The sequence below is a fragment of the Jaculus jaculus genome, chromosome 3, assembly GCF_020740685.1.
Source record: "Jaculus jaculus isolate mJacJac1 chromosome 3, mJacJac1.mat.Y.cur, whole genome shotgun sequence".
Lineage (NCBI taxonomy): Eukaryota > Metazoa > Chordata > Mammalia > Rodentia > Dipodidae > Jaculus > Jaculus jaculus.
Genome location: NC_059104.1, coordinates 165667373 through 165683878, shown reverse-complemented (window position 1 = coordinate 165683878; position 16506 = coordinate 165667373). Strand labels below are relative to the sequence as shown.

At 43.2% G+C, this 16506-nt stretch overlaps 1 protein-coding gene across 6 annotated transcripts in view; it reads right to left on the bottom strand.

The window, feature by feature from the left end:
• Positions 1-14491: 14491 nt before the first annotated feature.
• The window catches only part of Pak1 (p21 (RAC1) activated kinase 1), a 146428-nt gene continuing 144413 nt past the window's right edge, over positions 14492-16506 (bottom strand). For all 6 annotated transcript variants that reach the window (XM_045145608.1, XM_045145610.1, XM_045145609.1 and 3 more), the window contains exon 15: positions 14492-15824. In XM_045145608.1, coding sequence (XP_045001543.1) covers positions 15738-15824 — 87 coding nt within the window. In that variant the 3' untranslated portion in view covers positions 14492-15737. The remainder of the gene's footprint in view (positions 15825-16506) is intronic.

The window sequence follows — 16506 nt, the reverse complement described above, 5'->3', positions numbered from 1 at the left end:
AGTATTTTCATTCTCACACAGAAGCCCAGTCATCTGTAGCTAGGATCCCCATATGAGGGAGAACATGTGGCGCTTGGCTTTCTGGGCCTGGGTTACCTGACTTAGTATAATACTTTCCAGGTCCATCCATTTTTCTGCAAATTTCATAACTTCATTTTTCTTTACCGCTGAGTAGAACTCCATTGTATAAATGTACCACATCTTCATTATCCACTCATCTGTTGAGGGACATCTAGGCTGGTTCCATTTCCCAGCTATTATAAATTGAGCAGCAATAAACATGGTTGAGCATGTACTTCTAAGGAAATGAGATGAGTCCTTTGGATATATGCCTAGGAGTGCTATAGCTGGGTCATATGGTAGATCAATCTCTAGCTGTTTTAGGAACCTCCACACTGTTTTCCACAATGGCTGGACCAGATTACATTCCCACCAGCAGTGCAGAAGGGTTCCTTTTTTTCCACATCCCCGCCAACATTTATGATCATTTGTTTTCATGATGGTGGCCAATCTGACAGGAGTGAGATGGAATCTCAATGTAGTTTTAATCTGCATTTCCCTGATGACTAGTGACGTAGAACATTTTTTTAGATGCTTATATGCCATTCATATTTCTTCCTTTGAGAACTCTCTATTTAGCTCCATAGCCCATTTTTTGATTGGCATGTTTGATTCCTTATTATTTAACTTTTTGAGTTCTTTGTATATCCTAGATATTAATCCTCTATCAGATATATAGCTGGTGAAGATTTTTTCCCATTCTGTAGGTTGCCTCTTTGCTTTTTTCACTGTGTCCTTTGCGGTGCAAAATCTTTGTAATTTCATTAGGTCCCAGTGGTTAATCTGTGGTTTTATTGCCTGAGCAATTGGGGTTGTATTCAGAAAGTCTTTGCCAAGACCAATATGTTGAAGGGTTTCCCCTACTTTTTCTTCTAGCAGTTTCAAAGTTTCCGGTCTGATGTTAAGGTCTTTAATCCATTTGGACTTAATTCTTGTGCATGGCGAGAGAGAAGAATCTATTTTCATCCTTCTGCAGATATTTATCCAGTTTTCAAAACACCATTTGCTTTTTCCAAAGTCTATGTCCTGTATTCTCTTCATGTCTAAATCTGAGAGCAATGAAAATCTCCAGTGATAAAAGCCAAATAGAGCAGTACAGCACAGGCAAGTTTCCCCTGTGCATTTGCATGTCTGTGTGAGAGGTGCCTGGAACTTAGGAAAACAAGAAGCAGTATTCACATCATAAGCTCACAGATTTGTGGCATTTTGTCAGAAGGATCTTATGACCTTGCTTTGAAGTGGTGCTGTTTCCTCTAGGGCATTTTAGAATGTAGACTACTCACGGAGGGGTTGAAGATGTAGTGTGTGTGTGTGTGTGTGTGTGTGTGTGTGTGTGTGTGTTACTGGTTTGTTTTTGTTTTTGGTCTCAATGTCTGTTTCTTACTGGAGAGTAAGTCTTTTGGTTGCTTAAGCAGTGATCTATAATCTTACATTTGTAAACAAATTTTACATGAATAACTTCAGTTAGATATCTTCCCTACCTCTATCCCATTAAAACTTACCATTTTCTACCAATACAAATGACAACCATTTTTCTATTATTAATGGTGGTCTTTTGTTTTTAAATCTTTTTTTTAAACTAATAAAATTTACTGTGTATATTTAAAAAAAAAAAAAAAAAACACCATTTGCTGAAGAGGCTGTCTCTTCTCCAATGAGTATTTTTGGCATTTTTATCGAATATCAGGTGGCTATAGCTACTTGGGCTTACATCTGGGTTCTCTAATCTGTTCCACTGATCTACATGTCTGTTTTTGTGCCCATACCATGCTGTTTTTGTTACTATGGCTCTGTAGTATAGGTTAAAATAAGGTATGGTGATACCACCAGCCTCTTTTTTGTTGCTCAGTATTATTTTAGATATTCGAGGTTTTTTGTGATTCCAAATGAATTTTTGGATTTTTTTTTCTATTTCCATGAAGAAAGCCTTTGGAATTTTGATGGGGATTGCATTAAATGTGTAGATTGCTTTAGGTAAGATTGCCATTTTCACGATATTGATTCTTCCAATCCAGGAACAAGGGATGTTTCTCCACTTTCTAGTGTCTTCTGCAATTTCTCGCTTGAGTGTTTTAAAGTTCTCATTGTATAGATTCTTTACTTCCTTGGTTAGGTTTATTCCAAGGTATTTTATTTTTTTTGATGCAATTGTGAATGGGAGTGATTCTCTGATTTCATCCTCTGTGTGTTTGTTGTTAGTATATATGAAGGCTACTGATTTCTGAGTATTTATTTTGTATCCTGCTACATTGCTGTAGGTTTTGATCAGCTCTAACAGCTTGCTAGTAGAGTCTTTAGGGTCCTTTATGTATAGAATCATGTCATCTGCAAATAATGATAACTTGATTTCTTCCTTTCCAATTTGTATCCCTTTTATGTGTGTCTCTTGCCTTATTGCTATGGCTAAGACTTCCAAAACTATATTAAAGAGAAGTGGGGACAGTGGACACCCTTGTCTTGTTCCTGATTTTAGTGGAAAAGCTTCCAGTTTTTCCCCATTTAGTAATATGTTGGCTGTAGGCTTTTCATAAATAGCCTTTATTATATTGAGATATGTTCCTTCTATTCCCAGTCTCTGTAGGACTTTTATCATGAAGGGATGTTGGATTTTGTCAAATGCTTTCTCTGCGTCTAATGAGATGATCATGTGATTTTTGTCCTTCAACCCGTTTATGTAATGTATTACATTTATAGATTTGCGTATGTTGAACCATCCCTGCATCTCTGGGATAAAGCCTACTTGGTCAGGGTGAATGATCTTTTTGATATACTCTTGTATTCTGTTTGCCAATATTTTGTTGAGAATTTTTGCATCTATGTTCATGAGGGAGATTGGTCTGTAATTTTCTTTCTTTGTTCTATCTTTGCCTGGTTTTGGTATCAGGGTGATGCTGGCCTCATAGAAGGAGTTTGGTAGAATTCCTTCTTTTTCTATTTCCTGGAAAAGCTTAAGAAGCAATGGTGTTAGCTCTTCCTTAAAAGTCTGGTAGCAATCCTTATTTTAAATTATTTTTTGCTATTATGCCCTTTGCAGTATGAACATATTGCATGTAGGTCATATTCTCATCAGATTATACTCTTATAGCCCCTCTCTCCTGCCCCCATTCCACTGAGGGCCCTCATCTACGGGGTTGTTGGTATTCACTGTGGGGTCACAAATGCACCAGTCAGAGAGTCTCAGTGTGGGGGACAATGCCTCAGGATATACCATCTCACCCTGTGGTTCTTCCAATCTTTTTGTTCCCTCTTCCACAATGTTCCCTGAGCCTTGGCAAGTATGTTACAAGTCTCAGCATCTTCTGAACTTTTGCTTTGATGAGTTTTGAGTCTCCTCAGTACAGACTAATCTTAGTTTTTATTTTGTTATATGAGACTATAGCCTCCTAGTCTCTCTGTGCCCATACTTGCCTTTCTAAATTTAACAACTATTCTGGAGAAATCTTTTTTTTAAAAAAAATATTTTTTTTTACTTATTTATTTGACAGAAAGTGAGGAAGAGAGAGAGAAAATGGGCGCACCAGGGCCTCTAGCCACTGCAAACGAACTCCACACACGTGCACTCCCTTGTGCATCTGGCTAATGTGGGTTCTGGGGAATCAAACCAGCGTCCTTTGGCTTTGCAGGCAAACGCCTTAATGGCTAAGCCATCCCTCCAGCCCTATTCTGGAGAAATCTTTTTTATTTTTAAATATTTTTTTGGTCATTTTTTACTTATTATTTATTTGAGAGCGACAGACACAGAGAGAAAGACAGATAGAGGGAGAGAGAGAGAGAATGGGCACGCCAGGGCTTCCAGCCTCTGCAAACGAACTCCAGATGCGTGCACCCCTTGTGCATCTGGCTAACGTGGGACCTGGGGAACCGAGCCTCGAACCGGGGTCCTTAGGCTTCACAGGCAAGCGCTTAACCGCTAAGCCATCTCTCCAGCCCGAGAAATCTTAATGGTTACATTTGTTTTGTTTTCTGAGAAAGGGCCTTACTGTGAACCCTAGACTAGCCTCATATTCTCAACCCTCCTGTCTCAGCATCCCGAGTACTGGCATTATAGGAATTAGTAACCAGGCTCAGAAAAAAAATAAATAACATATTTTAAATGTGTTAATTAAATCCAAGTATGCTCAGTAAAGCTCTTTCTAAAGCTAATAAAGAAGAAAATTAAAATTAATTTTTAAAACATACAAAGGGAAGCCAGAGAGCCATGAGGAAGGAATGTAGAACAGGGAAATACAGAGAAAGCAATGCAATACTCCCCATTGAAGCAGTGGGAATAATGGCCAGATTTCAATCTAGAAATGTCAGAACTACTTCAAATGTAAATGTACTAAAATCTCCAATTTTAAAACAAGCAAAAATCTGTCTAATTGTACCAAAACAATGAAATTTAAACACAAATGTTTAGATTTTTGAAAGTAAAAGAAGTGAAAAACAGAAGGCTGGGGATGTGGCTCTGTGGTAGAGCACTTTCCCAATATAAGTGAGGTCTTGGGTTCAATCCCAGCAACGCACACATGGAATGGGAAAGATGTAATTACTATATATAATATATAGAAATATTATATATGATAAACACATATCATATATAATACAAACTTATTCTGTATTTTATATATATGTATATATAAATTCATTTTTTCTTAACAGGATAATGTGTACACATGAAACACTGAGAGGTTATTGCTCACACATCTGAGCTGATTGGTATCTTCTGCTGAAATGGGGCTAGCTTCGGCTAGTGTGTGTGACAGGCATTGCTCCAGTTGGCCTGAGACTACATAGTGAATTCCAAGTCAGCCTGGACTAGAGCAAGTCTTTACCTCAGAAAGAAAAAGAAAATGCTGAGGTAAATAAGCATTAGTGGAAACAAATCCCTAGAACAGAAAAAAAAAGTGATCATACATTAAACCTGACAACTGGCTTTAATGCCCTTGAAAAGTTACCTCTTTTCCAGAAACCGTATTTTGGAGTAATATTTGCAAAAAAATAGGAAGTAAATGCAGGGACTGGGAAGATGGATCAATAAAGTGTTTGCCATGCAAGTGTGAGTACCTGAGCTCCAATCCCCAGAACTTACAGAAAAGCTAGACACGGCACCAGGCACCTACAACCCCAGCGTGATTACGGCAAGGCGAGAAGCACAGACCAGAGAACCTCTGAGAAGCCAGTGGACCAACTAGCCGGGGAAACTGCAGTGCTGACAATGACAGAGCTTGTCTCAAGCGAAGCGGAAGGCAGGACCAACATCCAAGGTTGTGCTCCACATTCCACACACGTGCACACATGCACAAAGAAAGCAAACGCAAAGGCTACACGCTAACAGACAATACAGCACAGGTCGGGGGAGGGATCAGCAAAGAGATCTCGGCTTAGTTAGCGCCTTGCAGTGGACAGCTGGAATTTCAGGACCCTCCGCCTAGCCGGGAGTCTTCTGTGCTAGTGACAGAACAAGCAACTGACAGGCCTGGAGACCCCGCGTCCCCGCCACTGGGCCTGCTTTGAAACACAAAGGACACAGTCTTGTCTTCACACAACAGTGGCGAGCCGCGCTGTCTCTACGGTGCCCACAGCCATCGCAGCGAACGCAGCGGCTGGAATCCAGGCTCTGCTTGGAAGCTGCTCCTTGTTACACGACTACTGGATAAAGTCAAGTAGTTTATTGGCGAGGTGGGCATCTGCAAGGGCATGGGCTTTTCCTTGGTGAGGTGGGTATCTGCGAGGCCATGGGCTTTTTCTTGATGAGGCGGGCATCTGCAAGGGCATGGGCTTTTCCTTGGTGAGGTGGGTATCTGCGAGGGCATGGGCTTTTCCTTGATGAGGTGGGCATCTGCAAGGGCATGGGCTTTTCCTTGGTGAGGTGGGCATCTGCAAGGGCATGGGCTTTTCCTTGATGAGGTGGGCATCTGCAAGGGCATGGGCTTTTCCTTGGTGAGGTGGGTATCTGCGAGGGCATGGGCTTTTCCTTGATGAGGCGGGCATCTGCAAGGGCATGGGCTTTTTCTTGGTGAGGTGGGCATCTGCGAGGCCATGGGCTTTTCCTTGATGAGGTGGGCATCTGCAAGGGCATGGGCTTTTCCTTGGTGAGGTGGGCATCTGCGAGGCCATGGGCTTTTTCTTTGTGAGGTGAGCATCTGCAAGGGCATGGGCTTTTCCTTGATGAGGTGGGCATCTGTGAGGCCATGGGCTTTTTCTTTGTGAGGTGAGCATCTGCAAGGGCATGGGTTTTGTCTTGGTAAGGTGGGCATCTGTGAGGGCATGGGCTTTCCCTTGGTGATGTGGGCATCTGTGAGGGCATGGGTTTTCTCTTGGTGATGTGGGCATTTACAAGGGCATGAGCTTTTCCTTGATGAGGTGGACATCTGCAAGGGTATGGGCTTTTTCTTGGTGAGGTGGGCATTTGCAAAGGCATGGGCTTTTCTTTGGCGAGGTGGGCATCAGTCTCAGTCATGACTGCAGATTGTCCATTTCATAAGAACAGGTGGCATCAGAAAAGGAACCTGAAGCCCCCAGATGTTCCCTCATCCTGGTATTGTCATCTCACTGGAAGCTTTTATTTTCCTTCTATTTCAGAGACAGACAGAGACAGAGGGAGAATTGGCATGTCAGGGCCTCAGCCACTGCAATCTAACTTCAGACGCTTGCGCCACCTACCTGGCTTGTGTGACCTTGTGCTTGCCTCACCTTTGTGCGTTTGGCTAACATGGGATCTGGAGAGTAGAACATGGGTCCTTAGGCTTCACAGGCAAGAGCTGTAACTGCTAAGCCATCTCTCCAGCCCTCATTGAAAACTTTTAATTTAGGTCTTGTCCTCATAAACACAGGGGATAGCACATTGTCCTCTAAGTATGGGTAGAGAAATGTACCAGATGGAAACAAGAAGACCTTAATTCTCCCTTTCTTTTCAAGTGCCCAGACTTGTCTAGCATGGAGATGCAGCAAAACCCAACTGTCAGTGGCTAAAGGGAGAGATGTCACCCATTACCATAGGCCTCTGTGGTGAACTGGACTCCTCTGTACTCATCCTTCACCTGGCTGCAATTCAGGCCTGAGAGGCCAACACTGTCTCCAGAGCAGAAGTGGTCACCATAGTGGTACTAATTCTTTCAAAGAACAGTGGGGGAGGGAACTGGAGAGGTGGCTCAGTAGTTAAATGTGCCTGCTTGCAAAGCCTGCCATCCCCAGTTTAATTCCACAGCACCCACAAAGTAGAGTTCCTTTGTAGCAGCAAGAAGCCCTGGCGTACCCACACTCACTCTGTCTCTTGCAAAGAAATAATTGTTTTAAACATTTTTTATTTATAATTTTTTGTTTATTTTTATTTATTTATTTGAGAGCAACAGACAGAGAAAATGGCAGACAGAAAGAGAGAGAGAGAGAGAGAATGGGCGCACCAGGACCTCCAGCCACTGCAAACGAACTCCAGATGCATGCGCCACCTTGTGTATCTGGCTTACGTGGGTCCTGGGGAATTGAGCCTCGAACTGGGGTCCTTAGGCTTCACAGGCAAGCTTTTAACCACTAAGCCATCTCTCCAGCCCCTCAAAAATAATGGTTTAGAAGAGAGAATTCAGGGAGCTCCCCAAGGGCAGACAAATGGTCCTCAGGTTCAGGGGCCACTTCAGGGCAAGCGGTCTCCTCAGAACACAGGTTTCAGGAATTTTCAGGGGCATTTCTCCCTTGCCCATCTCTGCTTTTCTTTGCAGTGTCTTCACTGTGGATTCATAATACTTCGAGTATGTTCTGCAAAGGAGGCTTTGTTGAGGGTAAGCGTATTCACAGAACTGCTTCTAAACATGATTTCTGGCCTTTGCTGCTCAACTGTTAACTGTTGGCACCAACCCACACAAAGCCACCGCGAGGAGGACTGACTAGGGGTTGCTCCGAAGGGACAGGAGGAATTGGCATCTTTCATGAAGTTTTAGAGTCTCAGTGTCTTGTGATTTCTTTCTTTGGTTTGGAATCTTTGTTATCTCTCATGGATCTTTTCTTTAAAAAAAATATTTAGCCGGGTGTGGTGGTGCACGCCTTTAAGCCCAGCACTCAGGAGGCAGAAGTAGGAGGATCATTGTGAGTTTGAGGCCACCCTGAGACTATATAGTGAATTCCAGGTCAGCTTGGGCTAGAGTGAGACTCTACCTCCAAAAAACCCAAAAATTAAAAATAAAAAAATTATTTGAGAGACAGAGAGGCAGATAGAGAGAGCAAATGGGTACACCAGGGCTGCTAGCCACTGCAAACAAATTCCAAACGCATGTGCCACCTTGTGCATCTGGTTTATGTGGGTACTGGGGACTCGAGTCTGGGTCCTTATGCTTTGTAGGCAAGTGCTTTACTGCTAAGCCATCTCTCCAGCCCTTATTAATGTTTTTAAATTTTTTTTAATTTATTTTTATTTATTTGAGAGCAACAAACAGAAAGAGGGAGGGAGGGACGGAGGGAGGGAGGGAGAGAGGGGGGGGGGAGAGAATGGGCGTGCCAGGGCCTCCAGCCACTGCAAACGAACTACAGACGCATGTGCCTCCTTGTGCATCTGGTGAACGTGGGTCCTGGGGAGTCAAGCCTCGAACCACGGTCCTCAGGCTTCACAGGCAAGCGCTTAACCGCTAAGCCAACTCTCCAGCCCTATCTACAGACCCTTTACCGAGTCTATGCAGTAACTGGAGTAGCTGGGTTCACATGAAAACTCTATCATATTTAAGAGGGGACCAACCTGTTCCCTTCCCACGACTTCCATAATTTTCACACCCATATGAAATTTCCACTGAGATTTCTCACTGGCACCGCTGAACCAGTGCAGCAAAACTGAACCACTGGCGATGGAGAGATGGCTTAGCGGTTAAAGGCGCTTGCCTGCAAAGCCTAACGACCGGGGATGTGATTGCCTGGTACCTACGTCGAGCCAGATGCACAAGGCGGACCCGCAGGGCCTCAGGCAGCGCAGGGCCGAGCGACCTCCCGGGGCGGAAGTTAGGTCCCTCCTTCCACCAGCGAGGCCACCGACCGAAGTTCACCCTCCAGTGAAGAGCAAGCTGGGTTAAAGCGCCCTCGGCCTGTAAAACCTCAAGAAACTGTTTCCGGCGATGCCTGGCAGGGACAGAGATGAACAGGATACTTACCCGCGACTTGACGGGGTCCCCAACACAACTCCGACTCCGGACTTCACACCTGCGAGGACCAGCGTCGTTCAAGATGGAGGCCAGAGCCAGAGCCAGAGCCCGAGCGCGGCGCGTGGGCGTGGCCGGTGGGCGGGGCCTGCGGGCTGTGGGCGGGGCCAAGCGCACCCGTGCAGCTGCCGCCAGCAAGACTCCGCCAAGCCTGTTTGGTCCTTGTTTGGTGGTGTTGGGATAGAACCCATGTTTTCAAATGTGGCTTCTTTAACAAAAATTATTTATTTATTTGTATTTTGATATATTTATTTATTCATGTGTAAGGGGAGAGAAAATGAGAGGAGAGACTGCTGCGAACTAACTCCAGATGCATGCGCCACTTTGTGCATTTGGCTTTATGTGGGGTATTGGGGAAACAGGCAAGTGGCTTAAACGCTAAGCCATCTCCCTAGCTCTTACTTTGCCTATAAAAGAAACAAACATAGGTCGGGTGCGGAGGCCATGTCTTTGATCCCAGCACTCCAGAGGCAGAGGTAGGAGGATGGCTGTGAATTCAAGGCCAGCCTGGGGCTACACAGTGAGTGCCAGGTCAGCCTGGGAAAGAGTGAGACCCTACCTGGAAAGAAATTAACCAACCAACCAAATAACAACAAAAAAAAGTAAAAGCAAAGCAAAAAAGAAATGAACACAAACAAGAAACCTGTCCCCGATGTAACAAGACAATGATCTAGTTTCACCTTTTGTTTAATTTTTCCATACTGTGACTGTTTTTCTAATTCTGACCCCATTTCTGAGTTCTAGATCTTTATATCCAACTGTAGTTTGGTTGTCTCCATAGTATGTCTTGCTGCATATACCTTAACTTTGTAACCCTTTACATTGTCTTTGCTTTCAAACTTGCACCATCTTTTGATGTCCCAAATCACGAAAGGACAAGGTCTGAAAGCAGTGCCTCCTTCACACCTCCGTCTCCTTTGCAGTCAGTGTGTCCAGGCTGCCTGTTGTAGTATTTCTTACTCATTTCTATTCTTCTCTTGCTGTATCTCAGCTATGTTAAAGTCATCTCACTACTTATTAGTGTTAACTCTTCCCAGATCTGTCAAAGGACAGGTAGTGGTCTTTTAAAAAAACATGCAAATCTGGGGTTGGAGAGATGGTTCAGTGTTTAAGGCATTTGCCTGCAAAGCCTAACTACCCAGCTTTGATTCCACAGTACCCACTTGAAGCCAGATGCACAAAGTGGTGCATTCCTTTGCAGTGGCTAGAAGCCCTGGTGTGCCCATTCTCTCTCTCCTTGGAAATAAATAAATAAGTATTTTTGAAAAAATGCAAAGCTGGCCCGGGAAATTAGTTCAGTGGGCCAAGCACTTGCCACACAAGCATAAGGACTTGAGCTTGGATCAGATCCCAGTGCCTATGTAAATGCCAGGCTTGGCAGTGTGCTCCTGCAGTCCCAGTGCATGGGAGGCAGAGACTGGTGGATCTCTGAGGCGAGCTGGCTAGGTAGACTGCCCTAATCTGTGAGCTCCCTGTGAGAGTCCCTGTCAAAAAACATAAGGCAGAGAGCAATTGAGGAAGAAACTGGACATTGACCTCTGGCCTCCACATGCACACGACACGGGTGCATGCAAACCCACATACACGCGCCCCCCCCCACAAATACCCATACACACATATGCACATCACACATGCACACTCAAACCCTTCCGATCTGTCTTAAAATTCATTTCTAAGGTTAAAGTTTAATCTTAAATTAGATCTTTTTTTTCTCTACTTATACGCACCCGTCTTCCATTCCCACTTACACTCAGGGCGACTTTATAGTACCCTGTCTTCATTCATGCTGACCTCACTTCCAAGCTACTCCTTTACACCCCATTCCCAACTTTTACCTGGCCCAACGCCTTTTAAAAAAATTATTTCACTATGTAGTCTCAGGCTGGTCTCGATCGTCTTATCTCTGCCTCTCGAGTGCTGGGATTAAAGGCGTGCACCACCATCCCTGGCCATGACCAGCTGTTTTATGCAGAATCTGCAGAACTCTGGCAGTCTCGGGTCTCCTCAGGACTGCGCAGGAAGTGCACTTAACCTCTGAGCCAACTCTCCAGCCCATGGCCTAGTGCTATTTTTTTTTTTAATTTATTTGAGAAACAGAGAGAAAGATAAAGAGAGAGAATGGCCACGCCAGGACCTCACTTAATTGGTTGGCTAAATAAATACCCATAAGCTAGAGACCTACAACTCTTTAATTAAACAAAGCAGTGGGCTGTGTCTTTTTTTGACTCGGCTGAATTCCCCTGAGTATGTTTTCCAGTGACCAAGCAGGGGGAATCGGACACTGTGCAGAGGACAGAATGACACTTTGGACAGGGAAATGATAGTACAGATGAAGGAAGGAAGATTAAGCCTTAAAATGTTTGTCCTCCTCCTCCATGCCTTCCTGAGACCTTCACTTAACCTTGACACAGCCCAGAGATTATGTAGCAGTCAAAGCATCTTTTGTGATATGCTGATTTCTTTGAAATTCTATTCTGAATGCTTGAGAATCTTTCCCCCTTCATATCAGGTTCGAGCAAAGATAGTGTGGTCCCATGACTCCTGGTTTTGAAGGTACACCAACAAGACAAACAAAATTAAAACATCCAAAACAATATTAAAATGGATACCAAAAATGTTTATCAAGTAAGTTCAACTATAACATACTTATTTCAAAGAATATAGGTATTTAGTAAGTTTCCATGGGAGCCTTAAATTTGGGCTGTTAGAAATCAGTAATGAAGCCGGGCGTGGTGGCGGCACGCCTTTAATCCCAGCACTCGGGAGGCAGAGGTAGGAGGATCACCGTGAGTTCGAGGCCACCCTCAGACTACACAGTGAATTCCAGGTCAGCCTGGTCTAGAGTGAGATCCTACCTTGAAAAACAAAAACAACAACAACAACAAAAAGAAATCAGTAATGAGGGCTGGAGAGATGGCTTAGAGGTTAAGGCGCTTGCCTGAAAAGGCTAAGAACCCAGGTTCAATTCTCCAGGTCTCACATAAGCCAGATGCACAAGGTGGCACATGTGCCTGGAGTTAAAAAATAAATAAATAAATAATAAAAAGAAATCAGTAATGAAAGTAGATTTGGAGACCTATAGTTTTCTTAAAGAACCCAACAGAAGTGATTCAATTTTGTGGACTCAATAGTCAAGTGCTCCTTTGCCATGAAACTTAAGCAGTCTGGTGGACCTGGTCTAATCCTAAACAAAAATTAGTATGAAGAAGTCAAATAAGAATGTGTTGAGACTTTTTTTTTCTTCCAAACAACAAAGCACCACAAAATCAAGGGGCTGCAGAGATTCAGCTCGGTTGGTAAAGCGCTTGCCTTGCAAGCGTGAGTACCTGAGTTCCACCCACAGTATCCACATACATGTGGAGTAGGGGAGGGGACGTGCCTGAAATCCCGGTTTTGGGAGGTCGAGACAGGCAGATCCCTGGAGCTCAGTGGCTTGCCAGTCTAGCCTAATTGATGAACTTCAGGTCACTGAGAAATACTGTCTCAAAAAGAGGTCCACAGCTTATCTGAGGATGACACCCAAGGTTGTCCTCTGGACTCCATCCATAGGGGTGTGTACCTGTGAACTACATGTACAAACCTTCATACACACAGCACACACACACATGCCAAAAACGCGTTCAAAAGTACATACAATGTCTGCCAATCATTTCTTCAAAACTCCAGGTTCCTTCTATAGGATAGTTCATAAGTTCAATAGTTTCCATAAGGAACACACTAACTTCAAGTTGTTTTATTCTAATGGTAATCACTGTATTATTACATATATTATTTGTATATATACAATATATACAATTATTGTAGAATACAATTATATATTGTATATTATTATTATATATCATTATATTATTCTTTCCCTCTCTCCCTTTCCTTCCTTTTCCTTCTTTCTCTTTATTTCAATCTTCCCCCCTCTTTATTTCTTCTTTCCTCCCTTCCTTATTTATTTCTGTGTGCTAGGGTCCAAACTGAGCTCCTTGCCATGTTAAACAAGCACCCTACTACTGAGCTACATCCCAACCTGTACGCTAAGATTTCATGAAGAATTTTGCTAAATACAACACAACAGAGCTTGCAGGTGGCTATAGCCTATAAGGCCTACCTATTTCCTATTTTTAAGTATTTACTAAACATAATCACACACATGTATACAAGCCATTTGCCATTTAAACATTTTGAGTGACACAAGTTCTTGGCTGAGGTAGCATCATAGAAACATAGCCAGTTCCTAAGTTCCTTTCAGCCTGGAGCCAAAGCAATGGTCCTGCACCTTTCTACTCTTCTCATTATTCTAGGAGTAGAATTATCACTCACCGCTTGGACTGCAGAATAAACAGGCATGTGTTGATTTAAGTAGTATTTATCTAAATCTATAAAATGAGAAAGGTGACCTGAAGCAAGGCATAAATCTGTGTGCACATATGTCACCTGTCAATGTCAGCTTCTGATCTCTTTCTGGCAGAAGCATGCTGAGGGTCGGTGCCAGACCCTGGTCAACCACACAGCAGCAGTGCATCCAGCCCAAACTCAGACATGATCTTTGCCAAATGCGTATGTCATTCCTTTTTGACAGTCCCTCCTATTAAAAGCAACGACTCTCCTTTTCAGTACAAGGGCATTAAAAGTTGGAGTATTTGTTTTTAAAATTATTTTTATTTATTTGCAAAGAGATTTGTTTTCAGAGAGAGGAAGGGATGGAGGGAGGGAAGATGAATATGGGTGCACGCCAGGGCCTCTAGCCACTGGAAACAAACTCCAGATACATGCACCACTTTGTGCATTGCAGGCCTTAACCGCTGAGCCATCTCTCCAGCCCATATACAGTTCTTAAAAACAACTATAAGTGGGGGAAAAAGTTGACAAACTAAACTCTGTTGTGGAATGTGTTTGAATGTGCCAAAAGTACAGAGAAGCAAGCATGTGATTTCACTACAAGTCAGGAGAGCGGTTGCCTCTGGGGTGAGGGCTTTAATAAGAGAATGGCAGGATGGAGAAAGTTCTAGGGTCCTGGAAGTGTTACATTTTTTTGATTTGGGTGGTAGGTACATTATGTATTTATAGGTATGCTTTTAAAAACAGAAATGTTTTGATGCAGTTCCCTTAATTTATAATAAAATTATTTACAAAACTTATAATGCACTTTGAAGACTGTATTAAAAAGAAGCCTCTGCAACTTACTCTCAAATGGTTCAATAAGAACCATTATTCATTACTTTATGTGGGGGGAAAAAAAAAAAAGGAAAGAAGGAAGGGAAGGAAGCAAGGTACACTCCAAGTAGAATGTTTTCATCTCCTTTTATTGAGGAAACAGAAACGTGTGCTGCTGAGGCAGTGGTACCTCAGAGCACGACAGGTAGTCGGTGGGGCTGATATGACAAGCCACAGTGCTGGCCAGGCATCCTACCACGGTGGGAGAACCAAAACCACAAAGATAGCAGGAGGTAGCAAACATCCCCTTCAGAGTAAGCATTTCCATTTGCAGAGAGCTTGGCCATGCATCTTAAACATAGGGTCCTTTTAAAGCCGGTAGGGAGCGCATCATCTCAGGTCAACAAATCCATCCCAAAACCAACATATTGTCTCAGCTTTGGAAATCCTTTCCTTTGACCCAAATATTTAAGCCGCCACAAGACACGAGCTCATTTTTCAGTTCTCTATCCTGATGGGAAGAAAAGGTTGAGATCTTGAAACATCACACAAATGTAGCTGGACAGGGAGGTGCTGAGGCCCAGCCTCGCTCTAAAAGTAGCTACATTTCCCTTTACTTATCACGCAGCTTTCACTCAGCATGTGCCTTATAGGAAACCTTCAATGCTCTAAACAAGGACAGAATGGGGGACAGCAGCCTTGGGGGTGCAGGGAATCAAAAGCTGCTACATAGCCAAGACCATTTCACAAGAAATAGCATGGGGTACACTACTGGGTCTAAGTTCTTCCAAACAGCTGCTAGAAGCACAACAAAGAAAAACATGGTAGTTCTCCCATGTCAGGATCAGCTGCGTCAAAGTCATGGTCCAGGAAACAGAGCCACTTCACGTCCCTGGCAGATTATCAAAACCCCGTGGCATTCTCAAGCTGTTCCGGTTTTCAAGTACGGTGAGGAGTTTGGGCAATTTGGTCACAGAAAAGCAAGTACTAAAGAAATATCAATTGACTGAAAATTGATAATGCTATGAAACTATACATTTATATTGTCAAGAACTGACAGTGAGGGTAAGAAATGAGGGTGGGTGAGATTTGGCTATGTCGAAATAGATTTATTCATGTAAACTCTTGATCATAAATCACCCTCACGACCGCAAATTGGAGGGGAATTCCTTATAAATGACCATCACCTAATTAGTCATCCAGTTGCAGTTCTCTTCCGTGCTGGACACACAGTTTCCAAGGATCAAAGTCTTGAGAGCATTAGATCATTAGACAGGAGACGGCAAGGAGATGAGGGCCCCGGGGTTGGAGTTTCTGAGATGAGCATTCACTTCACAGAAGGCTTGCCACAATGAGGCTGGCGTGAGCGTGGTTTCAGTGACTGTTCTTGGTTGCCTCCTTGGCTGCAGCAATCAGTGGAGTGAGGCTAGACAGGGGCTTGGCAATCTTCAGGAACTGATGCTAGAAAGGAGAAAGAAAAAAATAAAAAACCAACATGACTATCATGTTTCCTTAGCAGTCATTACAAGACATATGGCCCCCATGTCAGCTCATCCTCAAAGGGAAAGGTATTTTCATGAGCTTGCAAACCCCTTTGGAAAATGAGTTGTCAGTACCTCTCTACAGATAAACATACACCTACCCTACACCCTAATTCCAGTTATGCTCCTAGGAGGAATGAGTTTATATATCCACCAAGACACACACACACAAGAATTCCCAAAAACGTCTTAGAGAAGCTAATAACTGAAACGGACCCAAAAGTGCAAGAGAATGGAAGAACAGTTTTGTGTTCACATAACATTACACAGCTACTGCACAGCAATAAATAGGAATAAACAATTGATACACTGACAACAAGCTGAATCTCAGACAGGCTGAGAAAAAGAAGCCAGATAAAGATGTATAATTTTGTCTCTTATTACAAAAGACTAAACTATATTGATGACTGGATAGTAATTCTCTTTGAGGAAGGTATTTACTAACAATAATCGACTGTTACGTTGCAATACTACATTTCAAGAGCAATGGTCTAGGAATCTGGATTTATTGTTGTTATTTTTAAAGACTGGACCATTCTTTCTGCCATAGGCTTAGTTTTTAGAAGAAAAGACCAAATGAAATGGTTATAAGACTATTCTTT